This window comes from Schistocerca piceifrons, chromosome 1 (genome assembly GCF_021461385.2).
Source record: "Schistocerca piceifrons isolate TAMUIC-IGC-003096 chromosome 1, iqSchPice1.1, whole genome shotgun sequence".
Taxonomy (NCBI): Eukaryota; Metazoa; Arthropoda; class Insecta; order Orthoptera; family Acrididae; genus Schistocerca; species Schistocerca piceifrons.
In genome coordinates, this window is record NC_060138.1 from 164,584,253 (window position 1) to 164,603,630 (window position 19,378).

General features: G+C 37.8%; 1 protein-coding gene across 2 annotated transcripts in view; it reads right to left on the reverse strand.

The window, feature by feature from the left end:
- LOC124785238 (organic cation transporter protein-like) overlaps window positions 1–19,378 on the reverse strand; it is a 164,722-nt gene that overhangs the window by 69,496 nt on the left and 75,848 nt on the right. For both annotated transcript variants that reach the window (XM_047254165.1, XM_047254164.1), the window contains 2 exons: window positions 16,785–17,013; window positions 11,167–11,270 (listed from right to left, as the gene is read on the reverse strand). In XM_047254165.1, the coding sequence (XP_047110121.1) occupies window positions 11,167–11,270; window positions 16,785–17,013 (333 nt within the window). The remainder of the gene's footprint in view (window positions 1–11,166; window positions 11,271–16,784; window positions 17,014–19,378) is intronic.

A 19,378-nucleotide genomic window follows, 5' to 3' on the forward strand; every position in this document is an offset into this window, starting at 1 on the left:
CACTTCCATACATGGCTACACTCCATACAAATACTTTCAGAAATAACTTCTTGACACTTAAATCTATACTCAATGTTACTTCACAAACGCTTTCCTTGCCATTGCCAGCGTACATTTTATATCCTCTCTACTTCGACCATCATCAGTTAATTTGCTCCCCAAATAGCGAAACTTCTTTACTACTTTAAGTGTCTCATTTCCTAATCTAATTCCCTCAGCATTGCCCGAGTTAACTCGACTACATTCCATTATCCTCGTTTTGCTTTTGTTGATGTTCATCTTATATCCTCCTTTCAAGACACTGTCCATTCCATTCAACTGCTCTTCCAAGTCCTCTGCTGTCTCTGACAGAATTACCATGTCATCGGCGAAGCACAAAGTTTTTATTTCTTCTCCATGGATTTTAATACCTACTCCGAATTTTTCTTTCGTTTCCTTTACTGCTTGCTCAATATACAGATTGAATAACATCGGGGAGAGGCTACAATCCTGTCTCACTCTCTTCCCAACCACTGCTTCCCTTTCATGTCCCTCGACTCTTATAACTGCCATCTGGTTTCTGTACAAATTGTAAATAGCCTTTTGCTCCCTATATTTTACCCCTGCCACCTTCAGAATTTGAAAGGTCTACAAATGCTAGAAATGTAGGTTTGCCTTTCCTTAATCTTTCTTCTAAGATAAGTCGTAGGCTCAGTATTTCCTCACATGTTCCAATATTTCTACGGAATCCAAACTGATCTTCCCCGAGGTCGACTTCTATCAGTTTTTCCATTCGTCTGTAAAGAATTCGCATTAGTATTTTGCAGCCATGACTTATTAAACTGATAGTTCGGTAATTTTCACATTTGTTAACACCTGATTTCTTTGGGATTGGAATTATTATATTCTTCTTGAAGTCTGAGGGTATTTCGCCTGTCTCATACATCTTGCTCACCAGATGGTAGAGTTTTGTCAGGACTGGCTTTCCCAAGGCTGTCAGTAGTTCTAATGGAATGTTGTCTACTCCTGGGGCCTTGTTTCAACTCAGGTCTTTCAGTGCTCTGTTAAACTCTTTACGCAGTATCATATCTCCCATTTCATCTTCATCTACATCTTCCATTTCCATAATATTGTCCTCAAGTACATCGTCCTTGTATAGACCCTCTATATACTCCTTCCACCTTTCTGCTTTCCCTTCTTTGCTTAGAACTGTGTTTACATCTGCACTCTTGATATTCATACAAGTGGTTCTCTTTTTTCCAAATGTCTCTTTAATTTTCCTGTAGGCAGTATCTATCTTACCCCTAGGGAGATAACCATGTACATACTTACATTTGTCCTCCATCCATCCCTGCTTAGCCATTCTGCACCTCCTGTTGATCTCATTTTTGAGATGTTTGTATTCCTTTTTGCCTACTTCGTTTACTGCATTTTTATATTTTCTCCTTTCATCAGTTAAATTCAATATTTCTTCTGTTACCCAAGGATTTCTACTAGCCCTCGTCTTTTTACCTACTTGATCCTCTGCTGCCTTCACTACTTTATCCCTCAAAGCTACCTATTCTTCTTCTACTGTATTTCTTTCCCCCATTCCTGCCATTGTTCCCCTACGCTGTCCCTGAAACTCTGTACAACCTCTGGTTTAGTCGGTTTATCCAGGACCCATCTCCTTAAATTCCCACCTTTTTGCAGTTTCTTCAGTTTTAACCTATAGTTCATAACCAATAGATTGTGGTCGGAGTCCACATCTGCCCCTGGAAATGTCTTACAATTTAAAACCTGGTTCCTAAATCTCTGTCTTACCATTATATAATCGATCTGATACCTTCTAGTATCTCCAGGGTTCTTCCATGTATACAACCTTCTTTCATGATTCTTGAACCGTGTGTTAGCTATGATTAAGTTATGCTCTGTGCAAAATTCTACCAGGCGACTTCCTCTTTCATTTCTTACTCCCAATCCATATTCACCTACTGCATTTCCTTCTCTCCCTTTTCCTACTATCGAATTTCAGTCAACCATGACTATCAAATTTTCGTCTCCCTTCACTATCTGAATAATTTCTTTTATCTCACCATACATTTCATCAATTTCTTCATCATCTGCAGAGCTAGTTGGCATATAAACTTGTACTACTCTAGTAGGCATGGGCTTCGCGTCTATCTTGGCCACAATAATGCGTTCACTATGCTGTTTATAGTAGCTTACCTGCACTTCTATTTTTTTTATTCATTATTAAACCTACTCCTGCATTACCCCTATTTGGTTTTGTATTTATAACCCTGTATTCACCTGATCAAAAGTCTTGTTCCTCCTGACACCGAACTTCACTACGTCCCACTACATCTAGCTTTAACCTATCCATTTCCCTTTTTAAATTTTCTAACCTACCTGCCCGATTAAGGGATGTGACATTCCACGCTGTGCTCCGTAGAATGCCAGTTTTCTTTCTCCTGATAACGAAGTCCTCTTGAATAGTCCCTGCCTGGAGATACGAATGGGGGACTATTTTACCTCTGGGATATTTTACCCAAGAGGACCCCATCATCATTTAACCATACAATAAAGCTGCATGCCCTCAGGAAAAATTACAGCTGTAGTTTTCCCTTGCTTTCAGCCGTTATCAGTACCAGCACAGCAAGGCCATTTTGGTTAGTGTTACAAGGCCAGATCAGTCAATCATCCAGACTGTTGCCCCTGCAACTACTGAAAAGGCTGCTGCCCCTCTTCAGGAACCACATGTTTGTCTGGCCTCTCAACAGATACCCGTCCATTGTGGTTGCACCTACGGTACGGCTATCTGTATCGCTGAGGCACGCAAGCCTCCCCACCAACGTCAAGGTCCGTGGTTCATGGGGGGGTGCACATTGATAGCTTTCTTTTTTATTGTAGCCACAGCTCAATTTTGACATATTAACTGAGCATCCACCACAGCCTATACCCAAACAGTTCTCCAGTGACAAAGAAAGGGTTTCCATTCTCCTTAGAATTATAGTACCTAATACTTCACCAGTATCGCTAGGCTCTTCCTCTTGATTCTCTTGGGGTTCATAGACAATTTTTCTACCACAATCATTGTCTTTGTGGATGCCAACTGAACCCAAGAATCTTTCATGTAATTTGCTGTCACCATCAACATATCTTGCAGCTAAACTCAGTTGGGTGATGTGCGCTATGTCTGTAGTCTCATCGAAGATTATGCTGTAATAAAAACAATCTTTGATTTCCTACAGTTTTCTTGATAACACCACTGTTTCACAGCATGAAATACGTTCATTACATGTTGTTTTATTTATGTAAGTGGTGTTTATTTCAGTGATCATCAAAGTGATGTTTTAGTTGCAAGTCTCCAGCGTCAATTCTAAACCTTAGAAGAGCTCTACAGTTTCCCTCATTACTCAGTAAACTTTAACAATCATTTTTCTAATAGACTCCCTTCATCTCTATGCCCCCGCAGAGGAATATTTTGTTTTGCATGAAATATGATTGTTTTTATTATAGCTACGATACAGTCTCAGTTGTTTTCCATAATTATTTCCATACACTTTCTTGACATTTGATTGATGACCTCAAGTTGGCAGTTGTCTCATGTCGCCAAAAATAATTTAGCATCTGTTGACGCTTCAACATGGTACATGAGCAGAGAGTGGGTCTCAAGGTCACCATCTTTACCCGTAAGTTTGGCAAACTTTGTTAGTGGTTCAGTCACAAGTTTCTTGGCAATAATGGATTACTTTCCTCCAACCATTTTATTATTCACAAAAATTGAACAGTTAATCTAAAGAAGTCCTTTTTTAACTTGTGAGAACACCAGACACAGATACTGTTGAAAATGATTACTGTGTGCTTGTATGTATTCACCCCATCCCCTCTTGTTGTTCTTGGAAGTAGGGAAGATATAACCTTTTTCAGGTTTCCTTGGAGCTGTGAGAAGCTTTTATTTTACGTCATCACTAATATTTCCTGACACTAATATATCCAAATAATTGCGAATATCCATGGGATTAAAGGAATCAGTTGTGGAAGTTTCAACGGAGCACTAGTCTCCACCTGTGCATCTGGTGGTGTTCTTGCAGCTGAAAGATGAACAGAATCTTCAGATGTGTCTAATTTTCTTTTTCTTATTATATAATGGTCCATTTTATTATATTGTTACAGCATAGGTAAATTAGATGCCAATTATTCTCAAATAAACACTTTGTTCGCACTGAAAAATGCAACACTAAAGTGCTCGTCATTTATGTTGGCGGCCGAGTTTAGGTTCGTTCTGCACATCTGATGTCACAAAACACAGTCAGCCAATGAACAGAGAACGACGTTGCCAGATCTCGACTGCAGTGCAGAGCATGGACGAGTGTCTTCAGTTTTAGAAACGTTCAGTCATAAATAAAGCAATAGAACAAAAGCAATGTCTTGATAGCAGACTTATAGAAAGTTTGGAAAAAGCATTCTTTATACCAATTGCTTCATATTCTATTAATTAATTAAACCAAACAAGCAATAAGACTCCTAATTCAGGCGATAGCAAGGAAAGGTGTTTGTATCAATCTCACGAACCACTTTTTCGCAATAAAGAACAGTGGTAGTCGTTTATTTCCTATTGTACTTTGACGAAGCATGAATATTCATAGTCATAGCAACAGTGTTTATCAGTATTTTGCGTGAGACGTTATAGTTCTTAGGAGTTATGTAGACAGACAAGATGCGTTTGCGTAATGGTGAAGGTGTTGGGCTTCTGTGAGAAAGGTTATGAGTTCAATCATTATGCAGTGCTTAATATTTTCTTTATTTAAAAACAATATTGAAGTGCCATACTTCACGAATTTTATTCGTTTGAATGCAATTTTTTTGAAATTTCTAGTGCTTTGTCTCTTCATTAACCCTTTCGCTGCTACAAAGACGTGCTCCCTACATTCCGCGCTGTGCGCGATTTTGTCACTGCACTGCTCGCCTGTGCAGACACATGGTGTTCCGACTGCTTTGACACTTATCATTCGATTCCACAAAAACTATTTGGCTCAAAAATTAGATTTTTACACATCTTCTTGACTGATAGCTTCCCCCCATAACTGACTTAATTTTGTTTCGATGTTCAACGCAGTTATTATGCAGCATTAAATATAGTAAACCATTGCAAGAAATTTTGAAGAGTTTGCAGAGGTAAAAGTCCATAGAGTATACTTTCTGTAGGGTCGATTTTAGTTTCCACAATGTTGAGAATGAAATGTGGACAAGATACCTAAATTTCATATAAAATTTACTGTATAACAATATCTCATTTAATTTAAGTACTACATAGGTGTCGTATGTAATATTGAGAAATATTCCATCTTTCGCGACTGTAACAAAAGTTTTATTTACACCGGGCACGTTGGGGTTTATTTTAAAGAAGACATGTAAAAATCAAATTTTTGGGCCAAATAGTTTTTGCGAAATTGAATGATAAGTGTGTCAAAGCAGTGGGAACACCATGTGTCTGCACAGGCGAGCAGTGCAGTGATGATAAAATCGCGCACAGCGCGGAATGCGGGGAGCACGTGTCTGCAGTGCAGCTGTGGTGGCTTTACTTCATGTACTGCGCGCTCCCCCCTAAACGTAAGCTTGCGAACTATGCTGTACTATGGCGCTGCTTCTCTTGGCGTGTGCGTCGTGTGCAACTGGCAACGCAGCAATCTCCCGCGTTTGGGCGGGCATGCGCGAGCCGCCAAGATAAAAGAATTGAACTATAGTACACTTAACACTAAAACACAAACGGTTACACTCCATGCATTTCTAATATCACTAAGCACAACACTGACTGAAGTCTGCAGTAATAGCCAATAATTGCAGTTGTTCACTTTTTATCACTTCTGAGTTATCACGACAATTGTAGCTTTCAAACTGACTACCTGGTAGCGCGTCTGCTTCCCTTATATATGTGGCTCAGTTGTTTCGAGAACATTCACTGCCAGAATGTTCACTTCCAAACTTTTATGGAGTGTGAATAAATAACTACTGTGAAAGCGACAAGCCAATATGTACCTTGTGTCTTATAATATAAGGGCAAGTTTCCAATGAATCATACTGCAGTCTTGTGGAACTTTTATTGACAATTCCGTTCCTTTCTAGTGCATTTGATAGAGGACCTATATAGTAACAACGTGTTTTTATGAATCTTCTTAAAAGTCACTATTACCGGAGGTACACGCAGCATTAGTTTCCCATATTGAACTCGTATTACAAGTTAGGTTTGGGAAACTATTGTTACATTATTAGTAAAAATATTGTTGTGGGTCTCATAAAAATATTTTTACTGAGAAATTACTATGAATTACTATTATTAATACTTCACAATCAACAGATCACTCTCACTCTTGATTAATCTTCACGCTTGCACTTGCTACAACTAGGACTTTTTACTTATTCGTTCTTTAGTCTTAATATTTCTGCTTCTGAATGTAAACTACCTTGCTATTCAACAAATAGTCCGTATTTATAATGTTATGTATCAAAGGTTCTCTGTACAAGAAAACAGTAGAATATTCACGACTTTTCTCGAACAAATGCCAACAGAATAATGTATTGAGATTGCTAGAATGGCTGCAACTTTTCTCTTAGGTATGTGGTTCAAATGGTTCAAATGGCTCTGAGCACTATGGGACTTAACATCTATGGTCATTAGTCCCCTAGAACTTAGAACTACTTAAACCTAGCTAACCTAAGGACAGCACACAACACCCAGTCATCACGAGGCAGAGAAAATCCGTGACCCCGCCGGGTTAGGTAAGTGTTAGCTATCTATGTGCCAGACAGAAACATATAAAATATGATGACATAAGAAAGTACAACTACTTGATAACTCGATTCAGTCGAGTTAACTGACGAAAGAAATGAACGAATAGTATGCAAGCTGACTGGCGGGGTGGCACGTGTAACAATGCAAGTGCGCCCTCCCATACGTATCTGCCACTGACCGACAGGGCATACATGCCCTTGTTTTGTGCTGGAAGAAGGCCATAAAATGGAATGGAGATTATGTGGAGAAATAGGTTATGTAGCTGAAACACCATTCTTTCTTGTGTGTAATTCTTATAATGTTCAATAAAGAATTGTTGAAGGAAAAAAAATGTGGTGCATTACTTTCTGGGCAACCCTCATATATATTTCTATATGATCTGAGCATTTCTTTCTCTCTCTTTCAAGTTGATATTGGATTATGTAAGCTAATCTCATTTTGTGCACAGTACTACTTTGCAATTTGTGTTACAATGTAGCAGACATAAATCATTTACAAGAGCCTGCTAAAAAATAGTGCCTCCAAATTTTTCTGTGTAAAAACTCTTAAGACTTTTCAAATAAAACATTTGCTACCAGCATTCTTCATGTCTTGATATTTATATCTCAACATAGTCGTCCTGGTGACAAATATATTTCTCCCAGTAAAAGACCGGTCTGTTGATATCAGTGCTGTAGAATATTTGACTTTGTTGATGGAGTCACAATCTCACCTCTGCTTGCACCACTTTATCACTATCAAAGTGAAGTCCTCAGAGGTGTTCAGTAAGTTTTGCGAACAGATGAAAATTGGATGGAGTCAAGTCAGGACAGTATGGAGGATGATCGATGACAGTAAATCCAACATGTCAAACTGTTGCTGATGTCACAGCACTTATGTGTGGTCAGTCATCAGCATGCTGAATGCCAGGATGCTGCATGTGCGGATAAAGTCTTTAAATTTGATATTTGATTACAGCATAGTGTTTCTCACACACCTAAACAGTTGTTACACCTTGCTATGTTACAGTGGTATATGGCTGCTAATATGTTGAATTGAAGAATAAAGATGTAGAATGCTAATAATGTTTATTGTGGTGTCACCGCCAGACACTACACTTGCTAGGTTGTAGCTTTAATTGGCCGCGGTCCATTAGTACATGTGGGACCCGCGTGTCGCCACTGTCAGTGATCACAGACCGAGCGCCACGACACGGCAGGTCTCGAGAGACTTACTAGCACTCGCCCCAGTTGTACGGACGACTTGCTAGCGACTACACTGACGAAGCCTTTCTCATTTGCAGAGAATATAGTTAGAATAGCCTTCAGCTAAGTCAATGGCTACGACCTAGCCAGGCGCCATTAACAGTTTATAGTCTTGAACGTACCGTCCAGAACGATGTATTCAAATGATGGATTAAAGTTAAGTATTCCAGCAGCTACGTACTTTTCTTTATAGCATTCATTACGTATCCTGTTTCAAACCTCACGCCAGCCTGCGTGAGTTTAAGCGCGTGCCTTTTGGTTACCCGTCACTGTGGACTGGCTGTCTTGTCAGTCCACAACATTTATTTTTATTAAAAAATCTATGGGAGTTTTCACATAAAACATTCACAAGCATTACTTGTCAGCACATTCTCATAAGTTACAGAAAAAGTTTTGTTTCAAAAATGTTTTGAGAGATTTTTTGGCAAGAAATTTTGTTTCTTATCTCTGTCAAATTTGAAGAGAATTTTTCTAAGTCCTATAGTTCTGCACAGGATGGCTTTGAGTTGAATTTCATGGTCTTGTATCTGGGCTCATGGAGGAAGTTCCATTTTCTTGTATTGTCTCTTGATATTTTGAGTATCAGGAACATATATGCGTTTTGTCCAGCATAGGAGTTCACATAGGTATGTGCTTCGTAGTGTTAGTATCTACTTGCTTGAAATACTTTCATTCTTATCACTCTTTTCTGTACTCTGTTTCCAGTAGTACTTCAATAACAGAAAATGATAAGGTTTAGTCAGTTTATCTGGACGCCATGGAAGAAAACTGTAGAGCCTATTTAAATTTTTAATTTGTAGCTAGGCAATTGTGTTAAAACATTAGGTGACAAATCATGTTTCTCAGATACGGCAAAAACATTCAAGAGCAATGTTACATCATTGGCCCTAAAGAACAAAATGGGTGTAAAGAAAGTGAAAAAGAAATAAAGTGATAGACATTCTTGCTTCGGATCACAATGTGTTGTGAATGTCAGAAATAAAATATCCAAGAAATAGAATAATGATGTGTGTTTTGACATTTTCTACTGTTAGTTTCTGAGGAGGCTCTATGAATGGCAAGGACCTAAAAATGAAGTAATGTTTTTGACTGTCTCACTGGCCTTATTAAATAAAACAGATTTCCACAGTTTTATTTGATTTGAGTTTGTAGTCTTATTGAAATTTCTGAACAATCTGAACCATTGGTTGCATATGTTCATTGCAGTTTCCACAATTCCAACTTTGGCTTTAGGACATTAACAAGCATTTCAGATGCTGAAACACAGTAAATGTCAACATGAGTAAGGGAAATAAAATGGATTTGATCCTTTATGGCTCTTGTCAGCTTTCATTACACTCACCACCACTACATAAGAGGTGCAAATGAGTCTCAAGAAACAGGCTTTGTACTGTCTAAACAGGTGAATATTGTACATTAGTAGATAGTGTACGAGGGTGGTTTGAAAAGTTTTCGGAATGGAATAGAAGAAAAGTAATTACATCACTGAAACTATTTTTATTTTTCAATGTAGTCTCCTTGTAGATTAATGCACTTGGTCCAACGATGCTCCAGTGCCTTGACCCCATCTCGAAAATGAGTTTCTTTCAGGCCTGCAAAATAGTTGTCAACTCCAGCGATCAGTTCTTTGTTTGAAGTGAATCTTCGTCCACCAAAAAAAGTTTTCAACTCTGGGAAGAGATGGAAATCTGATGGAGTCATATCAGGTAAATAAGGGAGGTGTGGCAACAGTTCTACCTTAGTTTGTGTAATTTTGCCATGGTGATGGCATATGCGTGCAGGCGCGCATTGTCTAGATGGAAGATGGCTTTCTTCCTTGCTAAACCTGGCCTTTTTTTGTGTATCTTTTGCTGCAATTTGTCCAGCAGGTTAGCATAGTATTCTCCAGTAACTGTTTGCCGGAGATAATCTACAAACAGAATCCCTTTCGCATCCCAGAACACTGATGCCATGACCTTCGCGCTGAAGGAATTGTCTTTTCTTTCTTTGGTGGTGGAGAATCAGCATGTTTCCACTGCTCTGACTCTGGGGTATAGCAGTGCACCCAAGTTTCATCTGTGGTCACAAACTGGTGCAAAAAATCTTGTTTGTTTTTCTAAAAATGGACCAAACATTGTTCCAATATGTCCATTATCATGCATTTTTGATCCAGCGTCAAGTCGCAGCACCCATCTTGCAGATAATTTTTTCATTTCTAATTCTTCAGTCAAAATGTAATATACCCTTTCAGATGACATCTGGCAAGCATGAGCAATTGGTGAGTCTCCATGACCATTTTGTGCAGTTTTGCAGTGTTTTCTGGAGTAGTGACACATCTTGGCCGACCACTGCACAGATCATCATTTAAGCTTTCCTGACCAAATTTAAATTCGTTTGTCCACTTGGAAACAGTTGAATATGAAGGAGCAGAGACCCTCAGTGTATTCTGGAAATAGGCATGAATGTCCTTTGCTTCCATACCTTTCTTTACGAAGTACTTAACCACTGCTCAAATCTTGATGTTTTCCATCTTCACAGTATGCAGGAACAACAACAGAGCCACATCACTGCCGCAGCTCTCTTCCAAGAGTGCTGATGTGGCACGTGTTTACAGGCAACAGTCCAATGAATCAGGTAGCACTGCTCCCTCGTGGTGCTTCCGAGAACTTTTCAAACCACCCTTGTATGATACAGACATTTTTACACAACATGATGCCAGTTTCTCAAGAATCATTTCCATATGTTATATACCAATAGTCCTATAAAGAATGCTGACAACAGTTTTACCAGTTCACATTGAGTTTATTTCTCTTATGCGATTTGACAGTTGTGGTGTGATTTAATGGTTGAAAGCCAAAATTGAAATCATGGGGTATAGTAAATACAAGTTGTCAATATCAAAAATGTTGTTGTCAGAAAAAGATAGATCTCCTTTAGAACTCAACAGAGTATTGACTTGTAAAATGGGAAAATTGAAATGTGGCAATCTAAGACAGGAAAGAAACCCTCAGTATGAAAGAATTTATCACATTTGCTCAGCTGCTTCTACAACATTTACTAATTAGTATTGTACTATTGTATCACGCTAACACTGAATATTATAACAGAGGCAGCACATTAATTTATAAGTCAAACTATTCATTAATGACTGTCATGACTTTGTTCAATATATTTCATTTAGTTTCTTACCTGTCAGAAAGCAGACCAAAAGTAAAGGATCCAATAACATCACCAAGCATAAACATGGAATCAGACATGGCTGGTAACCATCCATATGTACACACTAAGTCAAACTGTAAAAAATAATATAGTTTTATAGCAAATCTTTCTCACTTTTATTTAATGAAGAGTTTATTTATTTGCACTGATAATTTCTTGGTAGAGTTATAAATATTTACAATTTTCATTGACAAGCAAATAGTATCAATGACAGGAAACTCACTGAAAAGAGAAGCCAGTTATCAGCAGACTAGCACATAGAAAATGAAAGTTGCTATATACAGGCAATATCATTCCCAACTAAGCCACAGACTTATTTTCTGTACAATTTCTTCCTGTAATGCAAACAAACCTGCCACCACAGCATACCAGCCAGCGATTTATTACCAAATACAAATACGCAATGAAAATGTTCTTTACCAGGGATATGATTTTTATGGCTCACCATGCTTTGATATGGTGATTATCCCATGAAAAATGACACCATCATCTTTCAAAGTGGTAATTCGTCATCCACTCAATCTACGCAATTTTGTAGTACCTCTTTATCCTACTCCTACTCTCAGTCCTACACCTCTCAAATCATTACACTGTGGGTGTCCTAGATGCATACTTGTACCATATGCCTAATAATTATCTTTTATAACAGTCAGTTCATAGGCATTTTCTATCCAATTAAATGTAGGGCCACATCATTGACCACCCATACTGGAACTATTTTGAAGTGCTGTATATGGATATCACAACTAATCATTCATCTACATGCAGAAATAGTCACTACCAAACTTTGGTTAAGTGCAAACTCAACTACTTGGCTATGGAACAAATTGTGCTTGTGTACATCACAAAATTCAATTAAGGAAACTAAAATGGTGTGGCATTAAAGACATTCCCTTTACATAAATGGAATCATATCTTAACAAAAGAAAACAGGAGGTCACATTAATAATGATGTCACAGCAATAAGATTATCTTCAGTGAGGCAAAAATTTAATTATAGTGTCCCGCACAGTTCACAGCAGTTTGTCTGCTCCTGTTCTTGACGAAGATAAATGGTTTTCCGAGGACACTGGAGAACTCCTGAAAAACCATGATGTTTGCTGATGACACAAGTATACTGATAAAAGGCCCAAAGACGTCCATACCAGACACAGCCCAGAGAACTGTATTCATGGCAAATAGCTTATTTTTTATGCTGTTTGCACACAGAGCTACTCATAAGAAATGAAACTGGTAGATGATCTAAATTGATGACAGGTTGTCAAATGGCTGGAAATGCACTTCTACACAGGTACTGCTTGAGTATCTTTCTTGTTACACTTAATATGAGGATTTTTCAGAAGTTATACATAACATAATGGTAGTAAATAAAGATTTGTGATTTACATTTACCATAGCACATACTACAACTAACATATCATGTTAAAACTTAACTTTTTCCTTTCAATAAGAGTGTATATTATCTGCATTTATCATAAATTAAAACTATTTTTGAGTTGAAACTTCCTGGCAGATTAAAACTGTGTGCAGGATTGAGACTCAAACTCAAGACCTTTGCCTTTCGCTGCAGATTGAAAATTTCATTCTATTTTTGAGTTTATCAACAACTATTACCTCAAAAAAGTTTCAGAAAATTAATAACACTCATCCCAGGTTTTTCTGTTGCTTTAATAGAAATCTTATTTTGTGTACTGATAGTTTCAGTTTTTAAAATGGAATTAAAAATATTTTTAGCTTAACAGATCCAGGAGCTATAAGAGAATCAGAAACCTTATATTATTAAAGTTACTTGTTTACAGTCCCACTGTGAACGCTGTTCTCGGAATGTAGGATGAGATATGTGATGTTCATAAGCAGCTGTGAAACACTGCAGCTACTGTCAGGCTGGAAGCTGCTGCAAATGGGTATGTTGGGAGAGCTACCAAGAGTCGTGTATCAGAGATATGTAAGGTGCCTTATAGCCTTCCTTTTCTGTGCATCCTGTCTCCTCTGCAAGAAGTACAAGATCTGACATTACTTGTCCGCTTGACTGTCAGTGCTGTGGCAGTGGTAGGACTAACTGCTAGGTACTGGAGAGACTGGAACTTTGGAGAATTAAGATTGTTACACCCATTCACCTAACCAACAAATCAGAGGTGCTGTCTTCCAATGAAACCAAAACTGAGCTAGTGATGAGACTTGCTTCACCTGTTGGGAAACTGATGTGTCCTGTGTCAAGAGGAGCCAAATGCAAAAGGGTAGAAGGTTTATTAATTATCAGAAGTTCAATCATTTGACAAATAATGGTATTGATTAGAGAAATGGCAGAAAGAGACTAGAATTACCAGCAGTTGCACACAGTGTGTATGCCCGCAGGCCTCTTTCAACACATTAAAGAGGCTATTCTGGCAGTAACTAAGGGTGCTGGGTGCAACCAACTGCATATTTTGGCATATATGGGAATAGATGGTGCTTGTCATCTGGGATATGAGGTGATACTTGGATCATTCTAGTGAGTGGCTGAGAATGTTGAGAAAATTAGCCTCATTCACCGAGTTCAATGTAGCTTACAATTTTTAGCATTTGCCCCAGAACTGATTTTGACTCCCTGGTTCTGAATCAAGTGGAAGCCTTGAAACAGTGACTTTGGAGGTCCTGTGACAAGCTAGCTTGGACTCCCTAAATCTGAACTATAGGGTTGAGAAGTGTAAGGACTCCCTAAATGGGTCAGGTATGCACTACACACCTGCTGTCCAGGTAGTTGACTGTGTGTGGGGTACATGCAACAGTTTTTTTTAGATTAGGTGATTCCAAATTGAGTATAGATAACAATAGTTGTAGAAGATCCACTACAGTTAATATAAGATCCAAAGAAATGCCCCATAGAGGTGAGAGTTTAAAAATATTTGTGTTTACCTGCAAAAGCATTCACAACAATATGTTATAGTTTTAAGTGCTCCTAAACAGCAGTTGAGCTCACCTAATACTAGGCACAGAAAGTTTGTTTAAACCAGAAACTGAAATTGATTTTTGGAGAAAATTTTAGTGTATATAGAAAGAAAATGCTACTTGGAAATGGGGAGTGTTAGTCACAGTAGATAAGAAACTCAAATCCACAGCGACAGAAATTGAAGCAGTGTGTGAGATTGTTTAGGCAAGACTCAGTGCCAAGGGCGGGCATAAACTTACAGTTGGATTCTCTGTCAGCAGTCAGACTCACCTCCAGATGTAACTGTAAAACTAAGTTCACTAGTTCCTAAGTTCCTAAGCTGTCATCATTAGAGAAGATTTCACTCACCCAAGAATCAATTGGGAAAACTACAGTTTTATATGTATCAGGCATGACAAGACATATAAAATTTTACAAAATGTGTTCTCCGAGAACTATCAAGAAGAGAGAGTTTGGAAACCCACACATGATGGAAATATATTTGTGATAGTGGCAACTAATAGAGCTGACCTCTTTGAGGTTGTTGAAACTGGTAGCAGTGAAAATGATTATCAAAGTACAAAGGACAACAAAACAAGTAGAAGAATTTACATGTTCAGCAAACATGATGTCACATCTCAATAAGGAACTTGAAATATTCAGCTCTGGTGAGGAAGGTATAGAAGAACTGTAGCTTAGGTTTGAAACAATAGTTGACCATGCACTTGATACATATGTATCTAGTAGAACAATTCTTCATGGGAGAAACTCTCCATGGTATACTGCCACTGCAAGAAAACTTGATGTTCTCTGTTCCTTAGATTGATATTATTTTGGCAAAGCCCTCACAAAGACATTGAAGAGTCCCAGGGCTCTGCGGAGCACATTTTGAGTACTGCTGCCAAACTCAAAGCAAAAGCTAGTACAAATTATGCAATTATTGGTGCATGTAAGTTAGACATACGTTAGAAGAGGTGTAGATGGTACCTGTCTAAAAGGCAAGATCAGTGAATAACAGATTGGTTGCCAGTGGTTACATGTGCACAACTCTTGTCTATTATGAAATGTTCTCTACTTGTGCTAGTTTTTATGTGAAAGTTGCTTATCAGAAGTACTCTTGTTTTATCTTTAGGAAAAGAATGAACAACATGTTAAAAACACCTTTCCTCTGATGTCAATTTTTTTGTTTCACATTAATCATCTGCTCTGTTAGTCCCCTTCTTGATATTTCTTTTTTACACAAGGTAATGAGATTCTTTGCTTTATATGTTACTTATGTGATTGCTTTCACCTAAGGGCCAGTTCAAGAACGTTTTTCCATGCATACCCTGTATCCATTTGGTGCTGCCCATCCCCTCCCCCACCTCACCTCCTCCCCCACCCCTCCCCCATTTTTCCATACAAGCAATGTGTCATTTGGCACCCATACCCTTCCCTCCTTCCACCATATGTTAGTTACCATTCCTACGGCTCTTGGTAAGACCTTCAAAAATAAATCTATGTCTAGCGAGTGTAGAAACTGATTACTTTTCCAACAAATTACGATACAATCTGTGTTCAAATATTGTACTAGAGGCACCTTTGGCATTCCTCTCATCTTGATGCCCCAAGTGGTCACTTGTGTAACTTGATCCTTAAACAGGCCACGAATCAACCCAATATAGAGGTTAAACTTTGTACCACAGATCGGAAATACACCCACTTAAATTGAAAGGGATGCATCGACTTCAGATTAAGTATAGCATCTGAACAGTACAGCCTACAGTGGACAGCATAATCTTGTTTACTACCTTATTTGCATATAGTAAGAGCTAAGAAATAAATTCTGCTATTTTTCTCTATTTGTAACGTTTTTCAATTTTAATGTGAAGCACATGTAACTTCTCAATAGCTCTGTTAATCTGATTGTGACACCATTCCACAACATGACTGAATGGTCAAATATCTATAATAGTAAACTATTTTTTTCCTTAATTTTTGGGCATGGGCTGAAAAACACAGTTTACAAATTGCTGAGTAATGGCTAAAAATTTTAGAGAATTTGCAAATACTGTATCCTGCAGTTTCACCCATAAGAGCAGAAATATGTTTACTGGTATATTCCATTTGCCTCTCCTGGCTTGTTCACTTACTGAAGTGCTGTAGATTTCCTTTTGATGAATTACTATGTAATGTATTCAACTGCATGTAGATATACAATGATGTCAGTTTGAGTTAGCAATTTAATTTTAGTATTATACTAGTGCCTGTTCCTTTTGTTTTAAACAGAACATCTCATGGTAACTTTCTAAGGAAACAAAGTGGCAATGATACCATTTGTGTGACGTAAGGCTGGAAAAATAAAATAACAGAATGTTGTTATTTATACTTCATTGAACCCAACAGGTATAGGAAGAAGCTCCTCAAATTAATGTATGTAGGCAAAAAGCTATACATGCTGAAAGAGCACCAAAGTACGGGTCCCATGAAGATCATAATCAACTGGCAACCTCAATCTTTCAAATCTTTCCTTCATAGGAATATACAGATTAAGAAAGAAAGGGGAAGTTATGAGATGTCTAATAGCTAGGTCAAAATTTCTCATTATCCGTGGTATGAAGGATGATTGTTGGATGGGGGTTTTGGGACTAATTTTTTTGTTTTAAATAATAAAGAATGAAACTTAATCCTTTATTTTTACCTCCATTATTGTACTGCTCGTATAAATACTTTTGTCATATATCCACTGAGTGCAGGTCACACTTTCATTAGATGGTCTACCACTGTGAAAATAATCTTCTGTGTAATTTGCAGCCAACATCTGACATGATGAAAAAGCATATTCCCTCTCATCCCATGGGTATGACATATTCAGTATTTCTGGAGGTAGAGTGTACGATGCTGTTTCATTCTCAAATGGCAGCTGACACCTGAAAAAAATATCTTTAGATATCAGTACCAAAGTAGAAATTCTCTAAGATATCATTAGAATACAAAGAATTGTAATAGAAAAAACTATCAAAAACATAAAAATTTAAAAAAAGTTTATAAAACAATGGAAAACCCCGGATGGAATGTAACAATATTTGAGAAGAAAAGTTGCTACTCACCATATAGCAGAGATGCTGAGTTGCAGATAGGCACAAGAAAAAGTTAAATAAGTTAATGATTCATAAAAGGTGAAAGAATATGAAAAGCTGAAACTGGACCTTTCAATTAAAACCAGTCTCAAATTATTCTTGGAAAAGCAGTATGTATTTGTTAGTACCAATAATGCATAATGACATTATATTCCATTATATTTTGGCCAATACACCTAAAGAAAATAAAGCATTTAATCAGCAGAAATGAGCAGTACAAATATTTTGTGTAGTAGATAATGTAATATCTCCTTGCACAGGCCTTTTTGAAAAATCTTGGAATTCTTATATTCACTTTTCAGTTCATTTACTCCATAATTTCATGTATTACTGACAATAAGAAGAGGTTTTAGCTGATCTGTGATTTGCATAATCACAATGCAAGGCATAAAATATAATACCCCATACCTTATTGTTTATGATGTAAAGTGGAGTTATGTGCTCAGGATCATAGGTTTTAAAAAAGCTCCTCTCTAACGTAATGTAAATACAATTGTTTTCACACTTTGGGTGCTATTTCAGGGCCAGGATACTGCTTAGGTCCAGAGTGCCCATAGACCTGGATCGCCACATGTATATCTGGTAAACTAGCTAAAGAAATGCTTATAATTTGAAAACATGGAATGCAAGCAAGCAATAAGTAACACTTTTGCTTACTTGTTATAGTGTGGAATTTGGTTAATTGTTAATTTTAGTTGGGTGCAATTGTTAATGTTGGAGGTCAAGACTGCTGTATGGTTATGTTTCGCATCAGTAATTGTACAAGTTGGCATTGCTCTGGTTGTCATTTGTCATCATTATGTGCATTAGCTCTTAAATGCAGGCTGCTCAACACGCTGAGTGGCATGAAGCTAAGTGCGTTGAGTCCATGATACGATGCTTTTAGGTACTTCCATTATTTATTACATTTTTAGCAATACAGAAAATAATTTATGAAAATTATGAATGCTGCAAGTCAAAAACGAAGTTGGGTTGTAGTGTTGGGGTTGGGGGGGGGGGGGGGGGCACTTAGGAAGAAGCAGAATGCTGAAAAGTATTTGGCATATGGCACCTCAGTCTGAAAATATGGCTCTTGTGATTCTTTGTGTTTTTGCAGCACTCAGTGTTACATAAATCTAGTCTAGTTAGCAAGAAAATTGTTTCAGTCTCAGAGTCAGATACAGAGGCTTATAGTATATTGAGTGTAGTATGAAAAGAGTTTTTATTTGTGGTATGAGCAGAGCAACTAGTGAACAGAAAGGTAACAGAAAGGTTTGGTGTGTCACTTCATAAATTTTAAGACACAGGCTCTACTTGCTGTTCTTGGTCAAACAGGGAGCAGGCAGCCTGTGCGGACCACTGTCTCTGTTACATGCTGTGGCACCATCACCAAACAAGAGGTGGTAGATTCTGTGCAGAATACCGTGGCCAGTAGATGCGTAGATGACAGGGCACATGTGGGTGCTGTGGGCAGGCACTGCAGGGGGAATGCTTTCACTCATATTAAGTGGGGCCCCTCCACATCCACACTTGCATAGTGATTATTCAAGAAGATCCATCACCTCTGCTTTGGTTAGCATCTAAAAAGTATTCAGCTGAACTGCAGCAATTTGTTTTCACCTGACATGGTAACCATTTGTAACTTTAAGAGAAGCATCACGAGTGGTGAATTTTGAGTAAAACCTACACATTCTTCTTGTTGCCATGTCAAAATCCACTTATTTAGCCAAAACGTAGTAGAGTTTATATAGTATCACCTTTACAGTATCACCTCACTAACACATTGTACATATATAATTATGAGAGAATGCTGAAACAGTGGTTTATTAAGTGAGAAAATGATGAAAATGCACATCCCCAGCCAAAATAGACATGCAATCTCTTCTCCAAAACCCATGGCAATTCTCATTTAACTAGTGATCAATGGTCCTTAAAAATTACATTCTTTCATCAGAAAAGTCTGTAGTTAGTGGAATAACATGGCAGATAATGAAGTTTTGCATAATAACCATACAGAAATATACTGTCCTCTTTACAGGCTATTATTTGCCAATATCTCATTTCAGTACCTCACACTCTTTATAAAATATGAGGTATGTTGTGGATATTTTATTCCGGCTTTATCACTGGCATGGCATGATCACAAATGAGTGTGCTATGTCAGATCAATTTTGTC